Genomic DNA, 19,861 nt, shown 5'->3' on the forward strand with positions numbered 1-19,861 from the left:
TTTTGCCTTCTTGCCTAGGTTGTTACCAAACGCCAATGCAGGGTTGCCCTCCCTTCCCCCACTCCCCCGTGTCCCGCTGTTTTGAGACAAGGTTTTTGGATGGTGGCAGCAGCATACATCTTTAATCCCAGCACTCAGGAGGCAGAGGCAAGAAGATCTCTGTGAGTTCGAGGCCAGCCTGGTCTACAGAGCTAGTTCCGGGACTGCCAAGGCTACAGAGAAACCCTCTCTGGGATAGGGGAGGAGGCATGCATCACCACACCTAGCCTCTAGTGTTGTGTCTTTTATAAATCTAACGTCCAATATTTCTGGATTTCCTGGCCTCTATTGTTACACTCAAGTACCTTTCCATTCCACCTCCTCTCCCTTTAGATATACTCCTGCTTTATTTTAATATTAGCAGAGGTATAGGAAAATGCTAGAAGTCTCCAAACTACCACTTTCCTCCCCTGATGGTGTTCTTTGAAATAATCTTTTTTTAGATAAAAACAACATATGTAATTATATTATAAAAATTACCCACATTTTTCGTTGTTACTTGTTCTTTTTTTTTATAACATCTAAAATAGATAATTCAAGCTTATAAATACTTACTCCTGTTTCTTTCCAAGAATTTTATAATGTGACCATTAGATTGATGTCTTTGATATATTTTAGGTTAAGTTTTGAATGCGTGTCAGGTGGGGATTTAGCTTCATTCTTTTGTACATGGATGCCCACTAGTCACGGCACCATTTGGTGAAAACACCATTCTTCATAGCCTTGCTTGGCACCTTTTCAGAAGTTGTCTATAAATATGACAGCTTATTTCTAAGCTGCTGATTTTATTTCATTAATCAATATGTCTATCCTCCACCATTTTGCTCATAAATTTGCAGTAAATTTTCGTATCTGGAAAAATAAGAAATCCTGGAAATGCTTTGGCTATTCTAGTTCCATTGCTTTTCTGTGATCTTCAGATCACTGTGGAACTTCCTCAGAAGGCAACTTGAACTCGGATACAGATTACACCGCATATTTCAGAGACTGGCATCAGCTGCACAGTATTGAGCCTCGGGCCCATGACATGCCTATCACCAGTTATCATTTGGTTCAATAAGTTCGTGATTTCTGTTTGTAATGTTTGTGTTGCTTCAATAGTTTAAAAGCTCTAAATGGCAATGAGAGATACAGCATTTCTAATGTACTTGCTCAGAATGTATTAATTGTTCACAGTGTAACTATGGAATAGAAGTGATTATCACTGTATATTTGTGATTTTTTTTCCAGATTCCTTGCTTCTGAGGCCAAGGACCAATTTCAGTGTTCAGAATCAAATACTAACATTTCACACCTTTTCAAAATTACTTGTCAGCTTTAACTATTACTTGAACAAATTATGTGATCATTTTATATACTAACCTATAGGCATGTTTATTATGTTGCTTTCAAATATACTATGCACTCAGAAAAAAAAGTACTTTTCTTGCGTTATAATTCAGAAGGTAGAATTCTCCTTCTTATAACTCTGGCTGACAGTTGTTATAGTGCATACACAATTTTCCTGTGAATCTCTAATCCCTCCCCCACAAACCATTTTGACCAAGAAAATAGTTAAGTTGTGGAATACAGAATGAGGATTAATATGACAGGCTATACATGGCATAAACAAATTGTCAGTTAAGTGTAGCTCACTGGAAACCTAAGTCTTTTAGAATTTCACCTACCCATGCCTTTCCTGCCATAGTCACAATACAGTGATGATTACATGGCCATCTGTAGGGAAAAGGTCAGATTTGGCAAGTCATTTTAGTAATATATTATATTTAGAATTTTCATGGAATACTTACTTCAAACTCAAAATTTAGTAGAGAATAGTCATATATCTCTAACACAGCAACAAGACAAAATTTATTTGGACATTAATGGATTTATGCAATTTGAATGTAATACAGTAAAGACTGGGTATCAACATAAGAAAGCAATGATTGGCTTCTGCAGGACCATCTCAAGGGCATTACTTGCTTTGGTGAGTTTACCATGATCCACACACACCATGGCCTTCAGTCCTAGAAGTCTACAACCCGATCTTGCCCACGTCCTAAATTCATCCAAATTCTGGAGGTGAAATCACAGTCATTACATCATAATACTGAAAGATATAAAAAGAGAAGGATATTCATTTACAATGAGAAATGCAATTATACAGATCAAATACACGTGTTCAGAAGGCAATACTTCAAATTCCCTTCTAAGCAGATTATGGGAGAAACAGATCATAGGATACTAATAATCTGCTAGTGGTTGGTAGCTAATGCGTTTGAATGCAAAAAGGGCTTTCATGTCAACTAGATCAGATGTTTCTGCTACCCTTAGCGTAATTTTCTCCCAGAAAATTGCTGGGATGCCTCTTTCAGTGGCTCTTGCTTTTCTGTGTATCATCATCTATCCCCTGGGCCCCTTGTTGCTTCATCGCCCATGACTAACTCCTGCATTCTTTACATATCCAGTCAAACTTAACTTAAATAACATAGATAAAAGCCCTCTTGTCACCAGACCTTTGCCATTCGTCAGTCTTCCCTCTGCCTCCAGATGCAAACATCAGCATCAATTACTTCTTTACCATTGTCTATGCCTTCATATATATGTATACATAGATGGTGGTTACAATAAAATATTTTAGATTTGGAGTTTGAGATATGAATTAAATCTTCCATTTATATACTTCTTACTAATTGTTTACCCATTTAAGTTCTAGGTTTTTTCTTTCTTTTTGTATCTCACTGTCTCTGTACAGTCAGGGCTAGTCTCGGGCTAGTCTCAAACTCATAATTTTCCTCCTGCCTGTTTCCCAAGTTCAGGGATTATGTGTGTAGCACCATGCCCCACTTCTTGAATGAGATTTCTTTATAAAAATTGACTCACCTCATCATTTCAGTTGTCTCATAATACTATATTATATGATAATATTATCTATTAAATTATTCCTCTGCTGAACAGCATTGAGTGTGATCACAACTTCTACTATGAAAAACAATTAAATTGATTTATTCATATGTAGGATCACTTTCATAAACTCCAGAAATGAAACAGGTCAAAATATATACCTGTAAAAATGTTGATGCTGCTAAAATACTTCAAATGTTTATGCCTTCGTTGTATATAACTCACATATTATGTATTTAGCACTATCATTTATAATACTGAGGATTATGGAGAATTGATCTTTTTGTGTGTTATAGGGTGTGTGTGTGTGTGTATGTGTGTGTGTGTGTGTGTGTGCATGCACGTGCGCGCATGCATTCACGTATGAGTGTACATGTTTCATGACATGCATGTGGATGTCAGAAGATAATCTTGGGCGTTGGTTCTCACCTTCCACCTTATCTGACCCAGGGTCTCTTTGCTGTTCTCAGGAGCGGATGCCAGGCTAGCTGGCCCGCAAGCTTCCAAGGAGTCTCCTGTTTCACCTCCCATCTTGCTGTAGGAGTGCTGGGATTACAGATGTGTGGTTCCACACCCAGTTTTACCTGGTTTATGGGGATTTGAACTCAGGGCTTCACACTCACGCAGCAAGCACTTTACCCACTGAGCCATCTCCCAAGAATTTTGACTACTACAAATCGAAAGGACTAATAGTGAATTTGTAAAATTGGGGGTTTCCCTCCTGTCTCTGTTTCCCAAGAACTGGGATTATGGGTGTATACCGCCATGCCCACCAAGCTCACTTAATGAGCATTCTTTTTGAAAATTGACATACCTCAATATTTTATTGGTCTCACAAGATTGCTTTATATGACAATGTTAATTTCTTTAATCATTCCTTTGTTGAATGGTATTGAATATGATATAGTTAGTACAAACTAGGAGGAGTTTCACAATAGTTGATTTATGACAGAATGGATGAGGTGGCTCATCTTTGTATGTTTAGTTTTCATTTCAACTGATTCAACTGCTGTTGGACTTCCAGTAGAGAATGCACAAAGTCATTCATTGTGGTTGGCCATATACATTTTGTCTTCCATGACCTGCCCATTCTTTGACTACTTTTTAAAATCATGTTTTTGTACTAAAAGGCAGGAGTGTTTGATATGTTATTAGAAGCAATTGATGAATTATCCATTATACACATTTATATGTGTGCATTAATGTAACTACAGCATATATCAACCGTCTCCATGTTTGTTTATGATTTCTTTCTTTATATACAAGCTTGAAAGTTTGATAAAAATTATTTCAAGATAGGTGTAGTAGTAAGGGATAAAATATAAAATGTATAAAGACAAGACTAGAAGCTGGGTGTAGTAGTGCATACATGCCTGTAATCTCATCATTTGGAAAGTAGAGACAAGATAATTAGTAGTTCAAAGCCAGCCTGTGCTAAGTGAGACCCTGTGTCTAAAAAAACAAGAGAAAGAAAAAGTTTAGTAATTTTTTCCAATAAGCCCCATTTCCAGCCTCTGCAGGTTGACAGATGTAGTCCAGAGTACATGCTCCACTTTTTTAATAACCATCATAAACAGATATATTGACCAATATGTAGGTTTTCCATTTGCTACTAAAATGAGTTTATATATTATCCATTGTTATGCAATGTTTTCATTACTTAGCATTTCATATTTAGTATACATTATAGATTTAATATGCCTTTCTGAATATGTGTGTAATAGTATATCACAAGATTCTACAACTTAATCAATAGTTCTCCAAATGAAGGGCATTGAGTATTCCAATTGTTTTCTTTTTTTGTTTGTTTTTTGAGACAAGGTTTCTCTGTGTAGCCCTGGCTGTCCTGGATCTCACTCTGTAGACCAGGCTGGCCTCAAACTCAAGAGATCTGCCTGCCTCTGCCTCCTGACTGCTGGGATTAAAGGCGTGCACCACCACCACCACCACCACCACCACCACCACCACCACCACCACCACTACCGCCAGGCTCCAGTTGTTTTCATAAATATCCAAATATATTCTCAGCCTGTTGGATTATGAGGCAAACCAAATTTCAAGATTCCCCAAGTATCTGCCAGGAAATGGATCCCAAACTCTGTTGATACTTAACTCTCTTATATAAAATGACATCATATTTCCATATAAATGGCATGCATGCTTACACTCTCATATATAAATATTGTAGACTACTTGTAATGCCTAAAACAATATAAATGCTATGTAAATAGTTGTTATATTGTTTAAGTGGTCATATAAAGAAAAGTCTCCCAGCAAAACAGTCATAGATTCACTAGTACAGTATAGGACAACCACAACGACAAAGGAACATTGTTGATCTGGGGACTGGAGCTAAATGAATTCACCAACACAGAGCCTTTGATGGAGGGCCAACTGTGCTCTCTTAAAATAGGTATAATAATCCAGTCTCTACATGTTTTAGACAGACCTCAGACAGAACTAGTAGTTCTTACACTTTAAGTTTATGAAACATGAAATAAACTTATTTGATAGTTATGCATCAGCACAATTATTTATATGAGGTTATATAAACATTTTAAAAATAATTTACCTTTAGCTCTTTTAAATCTGGTATTTCATGTCCAAAAAAGAATTATAAGCAGGGTGTGGTGGTGACACATGACTGGAATCCTAGCACTTGGGAGGTAAATGTAATTGGATCAGGAGTCTGAAACCAACCCACTGTATCGAGTTGCAGGCAAGCCTAGGCTGCAAAGCAAGATGCTATCTGAAAGAAATTATACTTAAAATTCCATAGGAGGTCTTAGTAAAAGTAACACTAATCTGCTAGATTTAAATTTTCTATCCAAATATAATATTTTGCAATATTATACACTGGGTCTTTTATTTATTTTTAGGAAGCTTTGTGGTGCTATGAAGCAAATCCAGGGACTCATACAAGATAGGAATGTTTTCTATCAATGAACTATATGCTTAATCTATGATGCAGTGTTTTATGCACTAATATTGTATTATTTTGTTTTATTTTTCAAAATGTCTATACATTTGCAAACCAATAATCCCTAGAGAAACAATACAGAAAATAAGCAAAGACAAAGTGTTAAGAAACACATTGTGGCTGATATATGAGTGAAAAACTTTCACTTGTACCAAGTAAATGTCAACTTCTACAGGCAATATGGACAAATTAGAGAAAGTAATTCATTCCTCAAATAGAAAAAGTGTCAATGCACACAAAATATAAGGAATGAAAGAAATAGAAAAGATGCACACTTTAGTATGCTTTGAAAAAGTAGGACAAAAGCCATAAAAAGATGCAGAGATTACAGTTCGAGAGAATGTGTGACTTTGAAAGGGGGAATCCCACTACTTGCTCATCTAGATCTCTGCACTTCTTCCCCCTCCTCTTGTCTGTCACAGCTGAAGTGGTGGCCTTGTAGCTAACACAGCTTAGGAAAAGTTCTACAGCAGTTGATGAATGACAGACATTGGCTCCTGTTTGTGAGTTTGGTTTTGGTCTCAGCGTGTTTAACTGTTGTTTTACCTCCACTAAAGAATGCACAGAAAGCTTATTTCTCAACCCAGTCCACAGAAAAGTGCTGGAATGCATTGGGAGGACAACTTTCCAATTCATCAAGAAGCTCTGTGCATTTCCAGAGTGGCCTACGCTTCTAGGGAGGTACAAGTGAAGAGAAAGTGTTGGTCATATTGAAGAAAATACCAGCATTGTGTGGCACAGTATTCTATATGCACTTAGTGTTATAGAGACCCATCACCTCCAAAGGCCCTATAACTCTTACCTTAGCCTCCACCCATTGTGGAGGCTAAAATATACAGAAGACTCAGATCAATTGAGACTAACAGAGGTGAATGTTCTTGTTGTGAATAAAGAAAGGGGTGACTGTCATTTGCCACCCAGTGGAAATGGTATCTAAAAGGCTCAGGCAGCGATACTCACTTTCTGCCAAATACCAGACATTAGGCATGGGAGTGAACAAGGACAGCTAGGTTGAGTAGACTCAGGCCAAGTCAGATTTCTCATCGTGAGTCAGAGGCACCACCCAGAGAGAAGCCTGCACACCAGTGTAGCCCACGGGGGCAGTAGGCACTCTAGAAGCCCTGGGGCAACACAGGTAGCAGCATGGAGGCCAATGAAACTTAAAATTAAATCATTTGGGGTTTGGCCATTGGCCAGTGATGAAGACATTGGGACCATTGATACTGGTATCCTTTGTGAAGATCAGCAGTGTACCCAGTTCTGAGAGCTACAGGAATGCTGGACCAGGTAGCTCCTTTCCTCACAAGAACACAGGAGAGGCTATAGTGGTGAGGCATTTGTACTTGGCAGTTCCAGGCCTCTGCCAGTGGGAACCTACCAGCATGTCTGCCTCTTCCTCCTCAGAGTGTTCCCAAGCACCGGAAGCAAGGTGCCTTTCCTTCTTGTGACAAGCACAGTTAAGGTGCCAGTCAGAGACATGTGCTGGCACTTACTCTTCGCTTTCCATTCATGGGTTTCCACCAGCTTGTCTACTTGATTCGCTCCACTTACCCTTCCCTCTGGATAGCCACAGATCACAGCTAGAACTCTTTCCCTGTCCATCTACCGATGTGGTCCTGGAAAGACCAAGAAAGTACTTGAGCAAGGGGTTGAGAAACTAGGGACTAGTCGGCTAGAGGCCTTAGAGGAATCCTGTTCAGGCAGCAGCTTGACTCCCTGCCCCCCCCCCCCCCACCTCTGGCTTTCTCAATTTTCCTTGGCTCCTGCTCTTAGAAGAAGAAAATAGTTCAAAGATTTAAAAGACACACTGTGACCCCATAGGAAGATTCAAGTCATAGTTCATCTGTCTACAGCATAAAGCGCTGGTCACAGTACTGGCTTGATCATAATCTTGCTGCAGCATTGTTTCCTTCTAGGCCTGTGATGTCAGCTGCAGGCCATACCACCTTGGGCTGAGGCAACCAAAGAGCCAGGCAAGGGAGGCATCCACAGGGTGGAAGGCAGGAGTGTCTCTTATATGAGTACCAGGTAGCTCACTCCTGTCTAACTCTGCAAAGGGTGGACTGACCTTCATTAGAGCCCAGAGGTCTCTACCTCAGAGACCCAAGATCTCTCTTTAGAACATTTCCTCTGCCCTGTTCTGTTCTCTGACCAACTAACAGTCCCTAATCGTAGTAGGAAAGGCAGAGGAAGATAAGTATGGGCCAGAAAGGGAAAGAACGGGATAAGAGAGGTGAAGAGGGGGAAGACTTAGTCAACTCATGCTGAGTGAATGTTTCCTGGATCCAGTCCCAGAGCTTTTTAATGGGTGGTAACTCACAGATGTAGTGAAAAGACAATCAAAACGCCCTCCTTCCTGGTAAGGGGCATAATACCAAAAGGCCTCTTGTTGATGCGATGCCCCTCTAATAAGTACAAGGGCGTTGATCCAGCTGTAGGCTTGAAATACCTAAAGACAGGGAAAGATGAATCTGCATTTCACCCTTATTCTCTCATGAGCACGGTGCAATGGGACAGAGATTGCTATGGCCCCAAGGCCAACTGTGCATTTCAGTGTAATTAGAAAAACGTTGTATTTGCTTTGCCCCTAGGTCTCTGGGCTATCTAGTCTCATGTTCTTGGTCACCCAAGAGGTGCTAGGTATGGGTTCCATCTCATGGAGTGGGCCTTAAGTCAAAGCAGATATTCGTTGGTTACTCCCACAAGCTCTGTGACATGAATGCTTGCCCTAGTGTATCTTGAAGCCAGGAGATTGTAGATCAAGGTTTTGTGGCTGGGTTGGTGTTTATGTTTCTCTTTTGGTAGCCTGGAGAGCACCTTCCTGCACCAAAGACACTAGAATATAGGGGTGAGGGTTCTATGTAGGCACCAGCTAGACCTCTCCATGTTCAATGAGTTGTGTGGGTGCTGCCTTCAGCAATGGGCCCCAATGTCTGTTTGTGGAGAGCAATTTGTCTTGGAAACAGCCTGGATTGTTTAGGGATTTCCATGGGACCTCTTCTACTGGTCTTAAAAAAAAAAGTAGTGATAAAATGACTCCTAATGCTATCTTGCTATACTCATAGATCAATACCTTACTCAGCCATCATCAGAGAAGCTTCCTCCTGCAGCAGATGGGAACAAATACAGAGCCCCACAGACAGACAGACAGACAAAAAGACATAGAGAAAGGCCTTTGAACACACAGCTCTAAATGGGATGTCTCCACCAAATCCCTCCCTCACAGTTCAGGGAACCCCATGAAAAGAGGATGCAGAAAAACACCAGGAGAACATGGCCCTCTAAATCAACTAAGCAAAGCTCATATGAACTCACAGAGACTGAAGCAGCATGCCCAGGGCCTGCACGGGTCTATCCAGGTCCTCTGCATGTATCATACAGCTTTCAGTTTAATGTTTTTTGTTTTTTGTTTTTTGTTTTTTTGGTTTTTCGAGACAGGGTTTCTCTGTGTAGCTTTGCGCCTTTTCCTGGAACTCACTTGGTAGTCCAGGCTGGCCTCGAACTCACAGAGATCTGCCTGGCTCTGCCTCCCAAGTGCTGGGATTAAAGGCGTGCACCACCACCGCCCGGCAGTTTAATGTTTTTATGGGATTCCTGAGTGTGTGAACTCATGGGGTCTCTGATTCTTGTGCCTTCTCTTGGGCTCTTTTCCTTCTGCTGGTTTCTCTTGTCCAACTCCGATGTGACAGCTTTGTTTTACCTTATTATATTTTATTTTGTCATGTTTGGTTTTTATCTCTTAGATGCCTGTTCTTTTCTAATGAGAGACAGAAAGGGAGTGGATCTGGCTGAGATGGCAGGTGGGGAGGCAGTGCAAGGAGTAGAGGGCGAGGAAACTGTAATCAGGAGATATTGTGTGAGCAGAGAGTCTATTTTCAATACAAGAGGAGAAACAAGCAGAACCAGCACAATTCTGTTGTTCACGCCACTGGTCTTTCACAATCCACCAGGTGGAATTGAGTGACACTGAGATTTCAGTGTGTCTACTATTTTGGTATCTGATATGTGCAAACAAATACAAATCCTGGGATCAGAAATAACAATAATTACAACGATGCAATACAGAATGGCTTCTTGAAGAAGCAGAGGTCAGGGAACTAGGGTAAAATCTCCTGAGGCCATGACAGATAAGCAAGTCTATAAGGCAGACTGCAGAAATGCCAGAGTTCCAAAGGTAATATTAAACGAGCCTGAAGTAACAGTAAATTCAAGAGAATCATAGTGGGATAAGAAATTCAATGAAGCCAGGCATCTGGAGGCCAACATGGTCTACAAAGCGAGTTCCAGGCAGGATAGTCAATGCTATAAAGAGAAGCACTGTCTTGAACAACCAAAAAAAAAAAAAAAGAAAGAAAAAAGAAATCCAACGAAGGGCTGGAGAGATGGTTTAGTGGTTAAGAGCACTGGCTGCTTTTCCAGAGGTTCTGAGTTCAATTCCCAACATCCCCATGGTGGCTCACAACCGTTCATAATGAGATCTGGTGCCCTCTCGTGGCCTGCAGGCATACATGCACACAGAACACTGTATACATAATAAATCTTTTTTAAAAAATCTGCCGGGCGATGGTGGCGCACACCTTTAATCCCAGCACTCAGGAGGCAGAGCCAGGCGGATCTCTGTGAGTTCGAGGCCGGCCTGGTCTACAAATCGAGTTCCAGGAAAGGCACAAAGCTACACAGAGAAATCCTGTCTCGAAAAACCAAAAAAAAAAAAAAAAAAAAAAAAAAAAAATCCAGCGTAAGGCTTTTGTTCAGTTGGTATAAGACGGAGGGACAGAGGGGTTAATGGTAATATATCAGGCTTATGAGATATGCCATATGTTATCTTGCAAGCCATTTAATATTTTATTGTAGATATAAGGAAATCATTAAAGAATTTCAAGCAGAGAAATAATACGGTTATATATATTTGAGAGATACCATTCTCAAGGCTGTCAAAAATGAAAGGCAACAGTAAATAATTTTCCACATCTGAGAGTTGCTTTCTGAATTTCCTTTAAAATCTGGACAGCAAACTCTGCCAGGATCTCTCCTCTACTTCCCCTTTGTTCATCTTTCTCTAGGTACTCTCAAAATGTCGGTGGTCCTAGAGTTGTATTCAGTTTTCTATATGCATTTGTGTCTTAGAGTATCTAATTTGCTCCCTTGACTTGAATTGTCACTCTTGATAGCAGTTTTTAACCTAGTTATCAAAACTTCTCTTGTCATCTCAGATCTTTACCAGCTTGCCAGGAATCTCCACCTAGCTAGCTTACTCAAAAGAGTGAAAACTATCCCATGAATTGCGTTCTGTCTCTCAGTGATTCCACATAATACTAAATCCAGAAACTTGAGAATTGCCTTCCTTTATCTAGAACTCTTATCTGTCATGAATGTTTGTCAACTTAGCTTGGCTAGGTTAGAATCCCCAGTTATGGGAGGGTGGTGGTGACGCACGCCTTTAATCCCAGCACTCGGGAGGCAGAGCCAGGCGGATCTCTGTGAGTTCGAGGCCAGCATGGTCTACAGAGTGAGATCCAGGACAGGCATCAAAACTACACAGAGAAACTCTGTCTCAGAAAACAAAAAACAAAATAAAACAAAACAAAAAGAATCCAGTTATTCAAACAATGATCCCCATTTCTTATTACATATCTCCTACTAATTATGTTTCACAGGCTAATCGTTGATTCATATACCATCTGATCAATATTGCATAAATCTTTCTTAATCCATTTCTCTAACTTCATCCAACTATCAGTGGCTATTTATTACTTGAAGGATTTTCACATTATTAACTATCTTTCAATATAATATCTTCCTATGCTATCTTCCACATGAAGATTGGTATGATGTGTATAAAATATAAATATGAACATAACACTTTCCTTAAAAGTTTTTTCAGAGCAGGGTCTGACTGTGTAGCCCTTGCTAGCCTGGACTTTGCTATGTAGACCAGTTTCATCTTGAACTCACAGGGATCCATCTGCCTCTATCTTCCAAGTGCTGGGATTAAAGGAGTGTGCCACCACATTTGGCTTTCTTAAAAGTTTTGAATGACTTTATGTTTCTTATTGATTTACCTGGAAACTTTTTAGTAAAGAACACAAAGTCTTCATATCCATGCTCCACATTACTCAACAGGTTAACTCTACATCTCAGGAAGTGACATGACTTGCAGATCTAGCTACTACTATCTGTACCCTCTAAAAATGCAGGCTGTCTTGCGCTCTGTACTTTTGGTCATTACAGTCTCACTCCTTGAAATATCCTCTACTTGCCCTTATGACGTTTTGAATGAGAAATGTCCCCTGTGTTTGACACTCGATCCCCAGTTGGTTGATGCTGTTAGGAAATGTTATGGACATGGTAACACATGCCTGTAATCCCAGCAACTCGGGAGGCTGGGGCTGGATTGGGGCTTGAGAGTTTGGGTTTCGGGAAATGCCATGGAGCCTTTATGAGGCAGAGCCTTTCTGGAGGAAGCAAGTAACTGGGGGTGACCACTGGGGGCTTATAGCCTTGCCCCACTTCCTGCTAGCTCTCTCTCTGCTTCCTGTGTCTGGATAAAATGTGGTCAGCCAGCCTCCTGCTCCAGTTGCCTGCTGGCATGCCTTCCTCACCATTACGGGCTGTCTTTCCAGAACCTTAAAGCAAAACAAACCCTTCCTTCCTCAGGTTGTTGTTGGTCATGGTATTTTATCACAGCAACAGAAAATGAATAGATTTCCCCGCTGTAATACCCAAGAGTGCTTTTTAAGACCCAGCACAGACATCGATCCACACAAAAACCCATCTTGGTACTTCTAATCTAGGCAGTACAGCCTCTTGCATTCTCTTACACAGCATAATGTGCTAATTCCTACAGAACTTACCAAACTGGTTTATGGCTTTAGTGGGTGACTTAGACATCTTATTTTTGCAGTATGGGCACCTGGTACAATGTCTGTAATACAACAGATGTTCGCTTTAATATACGTTTTTAAAAATATTTCTGCTAGTTGAATGAAAGAATGGGTTATCAAACACTGAGCTATGGTTATGGTTAGCAACTATAATGGAATGTGTGAAAAGCTGAATAATAGGTACATAAAGGAGTTCACATCAGAACTCCCAGGACTGGCGACTGTATCGCTTTACAAGGTAAAAGAACTCTGCTGATATAATTTCAAGACAGAAGAATTTCCTCTGGATTAACTGGGTGGCATACTTTGACTGAATGTATGTTTAAACATAGAAATCCTTTTTCTACCTGAGTCAGAGAGAGGGTAGATGAGAATAGGAAATGGAGTAATTTTAAGTGTGAGAGGGACTCAACTTACAGTTGGCTTTGAAGACAATGGAAGAGGGTCACAAATGAAGGGTTTCTAAAAGCTGGGAACACCCATTGGCCACCATTCGTCAAGAAAATGGGAGTCTCACTCTTACCTTTGTGAGGAATGCAATCCTACCAACAACCTAAGGAGCAGAGAACCAATTCTCTAGAGTCTCTGGGAAAAATGCAGCTGGCCAGCACTTCATTTAACCAGATGAAAACTATACCAGACTTCTAATCTACAGCACTGTAATATAATAAAGTTGTTATGGTGAGCCCTAAATTCACAGTAAACTGAAGAATGTAAGAAAACACAATATATAGCAAAACCCAGAGGGGAGCGGGCGGTGGTGGCGCACACCTTTAATCCCAACACTCAGAAGGCAAGAGGCAGGTGGATCTCTGTGAGTTCCAGGCCACCCAGGGCTACATGGAGAGATCCTATCTCAACAGAAAGATGACTAGATTGAAGAACTGACAAAGAAATACCATCACCACAATGGAACCTTGCTGTAATGTTTGTAATAGCAAACAAAATAGATTTTAAGGAAAGTTTTAAGAAAAGGGTCACAAAAATGATAAAAGATGTATCCTAGACTTTACTAGGGACATAGAAGATTTATACTTGATAACACATTTATCAGATATTTATAGACCTCTATATATAAAAGGTGGAATATACAAACCCTTTACAAACACCCAAGAATTAGTAATTGTTATGTTCTCTAAGACATAAGGCAAATTTGAACAAATATGAAACAATGTTTGTACTCTGAAATTAAATGTCAAATAATAAAAGATAAAAAGATCCATAGATCCACACCTCAGTTTGTAAATACGATCTCCCAGTAGCACAGTCAAATAGTGAAATGGTCAATGGGGTAGAAAATATAAGATGAGCCTGAAAGTAAGGAAGAAAAGAAATGTTAAAATAAGTCTAAACATATGTCAGAGAATGGTGAACATGCCAAAGGGTAGAGAAGACAAACTGAATAAAATAATTATGATAGCAACAGGCTATTTAGGAGATAACTCCAAAATTTAGGTGTCTAAATATAATAAATAAGTAAATGGAGAAAAAGCTTTCTCTTCAAGTAGAACATAAACTAGTGAATGCAGTAAAAATGATGGAGCTTGAAATGTATTATTCTGTAGTCACCATAGTAAAAACATTTAGTCAAGAATAATCAACAGATGCAAAAACTACTAGAAGATAGTTTGATGAGAAACAGAAAGGTCGTACAGTCTCCAAGTATTCATAGCAAAATCATTGACTGTAAATAGAAAACAATGGATTAATCTAACAAAATCCCAGCAACTTAAGCAAGAAGCCAGTGTTGATTAGCATCTGCATCATGAGCAAGCTACGATGATGCCCAGAGAAAAATGTACTATGAATTCTGTGGTCTTCCTGCCAACACACATCATCAAAATATAAAAAGGAGGAAATGATGCACACACCTCAATTGAGGAGCCCTTTACAAAATAATTGTCTTATATTTTGAAAAATTGTCAATGTCAACAAAGACAAAGAAGATTGAAGAAATTGAAGAAACTTCCTGATCAAGGACTAGAAAGACACACAAAAACTAAGTCTCATACAATATCCTGGATTGCAACTTCCAACAAGAAAAAGTAAAAATCAGGTCACATATGAAAACGTATTTATTCCAAGTAAACACAGGGAAGTATTAAGAAGGAAAGCAGAAATACAGCTGCAAATTCCTTTTGATGGCAAAATGAAAGCAAATGGTAGGGCAAATGTGGCAAAATATTAGTTGATAAATGTGGATAAGGGGTATGGGAAGTTTGTGTTTTTTTTTTATAATATCCTTAAAGTTTAAATGTGGACTTAAATATCAATAAGCATCCTAACCATGATCTTTGTATTTATGAAAAAAAAGCTTTCAGTTTTGTTTTGTTTGTAGACAAGATGTCACTATGTAGCCCAGGCTGGCCTGACTCAGTATGTAGACTACTAGACTGGCCTCAAACTCATAGAGATCCACCTGTCTCTGCCTCCTGGGTACTGGAATTAAAGGTATGTGCCACCACACCTGGCAAAAAAAGTTTTATATTAGCAAATTCTATTGAGATGTATAGCACGTATATAAATTTATTTTTTGTTGTTGTTGCAAGAAGGATTAAAAAATACTTTAAAGTGGAAGAAAATAAAATTTAATTTGTAGCTTAATGGTTTCAAAATGCAGTTTTTAAAAGAATGCATAAATAACTGGAAGTTTAAAAAGCAAAACTAAAATGTCATAAGCTGGGGTTGGAGAGATGGCTCAGCGGTTAACAGCCCTTGTTGCTCTTCCAGTGGATGGGATACAGTTCCCAGGGTCCATGTGGCAGCTCACAGCCATCTGTAATTCCAGCTCCAGGGGATCTGATACTATCTTCTGACATCCCAAGGCACCGGGCATACACATGGCACAGACATATATGCAGGCAAAACATCCATACATATAAAATGGCCAAATTAAAAAATCATTCAAGACATTATAAAGTAATAATTGTTTAAGTATAATAACAAAATAATATACATAAACCTGTGACATTCTTACAAACTGGTAAAGAATAATAATTTGTAGTTTTCACTTTTTATTTTAGAAAAGAAATATTAATGAGCTAGCATTCAACTCACTAAATTAGAAAATGAGTGAATGAAAGGGAACTAGAAGAAAATGAAATATAGATAAAATAATTAAAAGAGAAAGTGGGGCTGGAGCGATGGCCCAGTAAGCAAACTGGCTATTCAAGCACAAAGACCTAAATTCTATGTCTGGCACCTAAATAAAAGCTGGGCGTGCTGGCCAGGCCTGTAATCCCAGTGCTGGGGAGGTGGAGCTGGTCACCTGGGCTCATGGACCAGCCAGCCTATCCTCGTCAGGTCTCAGTAACAGCTCTTGTCTCAAAAAACAAAACAAAACACAAAAAGACAAAAAAAGTGAATGATTCCTGAAGACCAATACAGGAAGCTAATCTCTGCCCTACCTCCAACCCCCAAAATGAAGAAGCCTTGTTAAAACCAAAATAAGAAGATTCGTTAAGATTATTGTAACTTATCACATTCTTGTGATGTCATATGACTAGGGAAAATATGCTTATGCAAGTAGATACAGATAAAATATTTGGTGAAAAAAAAAACCTTCATACACATTCACATCCTCTCAGCAAACTACAAATACTAATTTTTGGCTGGGTGGTGGTGGCCCATGCCTTTAATCTCAGCACTCAGGAGGCAGAGGCAGGAAGATCTCTGTGAGTTCAGGGCCAGCCTGGTCTACAGAGTGAGTCCGCGGACAGCCAGGGCTGTTACACAGAGAAAACCTGACTTGAAACACCAAAAAAAATTTTTTCTTGGACAAACTAAAATATATATGTTGGTAAAGAAGATAGTGCCAATACAATATAATTAAAAAATAGCCCAAGATAATCTATAAATTACTAGAAAAAATAATTCAGAAAGGATGCATGTTATAAAATCGATACAAAAGTACAAGTCATTTTCGCCTTTACTAGCAACAATTAAAAAATGGGGTTTAGGGCTGGAGAGATGGCTCAGAGGTTAAGAGCACTGGCTGTTCTTCCAGAGGTCCTGAGTTCAATTCCCAGCAACCACATGGTGGCTCACAACCATCTAGTATGAGATCTGGCTCCCTCTTCTGGCCTGCAGGAATAACATGCAGGCAGAACATTGTATACCTAATAAATAAATAAATCTTTAAAAAAAAATGGGGTTTAGCTGGGCAGTGGTGGCGCACGCCTTTAATCCCAGCACTCGGGAGGCAGAGCCAGGCGGATCTCTGTGAGTTCGAGGCCAGCCTGGTCTACAAAGCGAGTTCCAGGAAAGGCACAAAGCTACACAGAGAAACCCTGTCTCGAAAAAACCAAAAAAAAAAAAAAAAAAAGAAAAAAGAAAATGGGGTTTAAAAAGACTCATTTCGAAGTAACGACAGAAACTATAATCTGCAGTAAATTTACTAAAGCGCCTTGCAGATTTACGTGGCTATTTTTTGGTGCATATGGTTTCATATAATATAGAAAATATTTCAATTTTATCATTAATGCTAGCTTTTTGGGTTTTGCCTGGTTGTTTTGAAGTTGCCATTATCAATTTCTTTCTTCTTCCTTTACATGTATTTTTTAGGAAAGAAGACAAAACAAAAAGATTACCTTTAGCATCACAACTTCCAGGTGCAGGACACCAGCAAAAGCAGGGTAGCATTGGAAAGAGTCATGGTCTTCAGTGGGTGAAGGATTTTACAAATGCACCAAGGAAATGACGTCATACTGCAACCTGTCAAAGACTGAAAAACAGTAAAGCAAGGTGATGTCATCCCTTCTAGCACATGCAGGCTGACTCATTTGCCCTGGCCTTTCCAGGTCCTTATGTTCCTCTAAGTTCCCAATTCAATGGCACCTTCCTATTAAACAGTTGGGTACACAGTATAAGGAGGTATGTTCTGCACAGCCCCTTATAGCATCAAGTTTCTAGAACCAAGCATTTTCTTCGTAATCAAATCTCAACATGGACACTTAGTGTCTCACAACTTGTAGTAACTTAGGAACTTATTGGCCTATACAAACATCCTTTGGTGGATTTGTGATTAAATTCAAACATGCAAAAACCCTTTAGAAAAAAATATGGCACACAACAAAATTTCACTAAGTATTCACCATTACAATTTTCCATGATTGAAATCACTGGGAAGAAATGACGGAGCTCCTCTACACTTCTTGCCCTGAATGGCTTCCTTTGTTTTCTAGGTGAGCATTTGTCTCCCTATAGCCTGCATTACCACATTTTGCCTTTGAATGGAGGTAAAAAGCGAGGGGAGGAAGGGCCTATGGAATAACAATCACTTGCTTTGAAGTGAAATGGAACTCCTTCCTTTTCTATGCTTTAGCAACAAACCTGATACCCAGAAGATCCACGGTTGCCAATGTTATTCATGACTTGCTCAAATATCAATTTCACTCCTGCTGCGCAACAGCCACTGTGCCTTAGTCATGTGTCTCCACACCTCCCTGTGCAAGGCCTAACCACAGCAAGGCCTCCATAAACGTATGAGATGAAGAAGGCATTATGAGACTTGAGTCAAACTTGTTTTTTTTTCTTTTACATTCTATTAGGCTCATTAACAGGCTTTTGGTTTCCTGAAAGAATCGGAGTCTTAAAACACAATCGGTGCTTGTTTGGAAATCACCTATGGTATTCCTGCTTCGAGAACAAGCTGCGTACTCCCTTAGCAAAGGTCAAGGCCTACAGCCCTGAATCTCATGTCTTTCACAGATTCAGAATTACAGGCAAGCTACCTCAGAGCAAGCCTGCCCTCATTACTAGGCCTAAAAAACATTCCATCTCCTATGGCAGATGTCACTCACCCTTTAAGGCCTACCCAAAGTTCTCCCTTCCTCTTTGATGGCTCTCTGCTACTAACAGGCAGTGCCTTGGTCCATCCATGATTCCTGAATACCTTGAACAAGTACATTTTTATGGTACTTGGGTTTGACCATCATTTTGTAAATTTTGTTTTCACTTATTAAATCCCATTTTACATAGAAAAAAAACCCCTAGTTCTCAAAGCTCACCTTATAATTGCCACTGGGCACAGGCCTTAGGCCTTAGGCACATCTTTGCCCTTGGTTTTGAACTAAGCATTTTCAAATGAAAAAAATCTCCAATAGACACAAAAGTAGAGAGAGAGTAGTATAGTAAATCCCCATCCAATTTCAATTTATTAACCAGTGAACATTTTGTTAGTATCTCCCTACACCATGGCCTGTCACGAACATCAAAATACTGCAGTTTATTTTAAAAACTACAATTATCTCATGTAAAACATCTTAATTACTCAATGCAATCAAATACCCATTTCATCCAAGCATACTTTGAAAAAGAACCATTCAACGCCTATCCGTTGTTTCTCTTCTTTTTTGAATCTGTGGAAAGAACAAGAAAGGGGGAAGAGCTTGGGGAAAGCATAATTAAGTTTCAGAGAGCCTGGATGTCCCAGATGAGAAAGAATGTATCTGACCTGATTTAGGCTGGGAAAAATCTATTTCACTACTTCTCCGGAGGAGGAGGGTGCGACTTCAGTCCAGCAGATGCAGGAGGAGGCGCCGAGGGGAGAGTGGTACTACCTCCACTGGGAGTCCCTTCTGGATAATCCCACCGCGGAGCCAGGACACAGCGCTTTTTTGGAGGCTTGGGTTCCCGCGTATTGCCTGGTGGGAGCGTGGATCTCCCGGAGGCACAAGGTTGGTCCCCCATAGGTATGACCGGACCAGAGCGTCAGTTTTCTCTGGTGGGCCCTGGCAAGGCCGAGAGATCTGAGATGGCGGATCCCCTCCAGGCACAGGGCTGGCTTCCTCCTGGTTTCGCTGTTACCGTATTTCCTGTATCCTGAGACGTATATCCCTTCTCCGCCTCCACAGCGCTCCGTTCCCCATCCCATTTTAACCTTTCTACGAGAATGGAGTGCAAAAAAAAAAAAAGTGCACATTTAATGAAACGCTTTTCCTTAGCACATCTCTCCCTCAGTTTAATTAACTATACGGAGAGTTTTACACGGTTTAATTTTAAAAATGTCAATTTGCCTGTAACTTGCCAACAGGGCATGTCTTAATGAATGGGTGTGTGGGAGGGTCGCGGG

At 39.9% G+C, this 19,861-nt stretch overlaps 1 protein-coding gene across 1 annotated transcript; it reads right to left on the reverse strand.

Moving 5' to 3' along the window:
• Nucleotides 1-1,864: 1,864 nt before the first annotated feature.
• On the reverse strand, nt 1,865-19,579 carry Nbdy (negative regulator of P-body association). Its single transcript, XM_059251300.1, has 3 exons — nt 19,244-19,579; nt 17,379-17,512; nt 1,865-2,131 (listed from the first exon to the last, which is right to left on the reverse strand). Exon 1 carries the CDS (start codon nt 19,477-19,479, stop codon nt 19,273-19,275), a length of 207 nt encoding a protein of 68 aa, XP_059107283.1. The 5' UTR covers nt 19,480-19,579; the 3' UTR covers nt 1,865-2,131; nt 17,379-17,512; nt 19,244-19,272.
• Between the last annotated feature and the right edge of the window lie 282 nt (nt 19,580-19,861).

Source organism: Peromyscus eremicus, chromosome X, assembly GCF_949786415.1.
Source record: "Peromyscus eremicus chromosome X, PerEre_H2_v1, whole genome shotgun sequence".
Classification (NCBI taxonomy): domain Eukaryota; kingdom Metazoa; phylum Chordata; class Mammalia; order Rodentia; family Cricetidae; genus Peromyscus; species Peromyscus eremicus.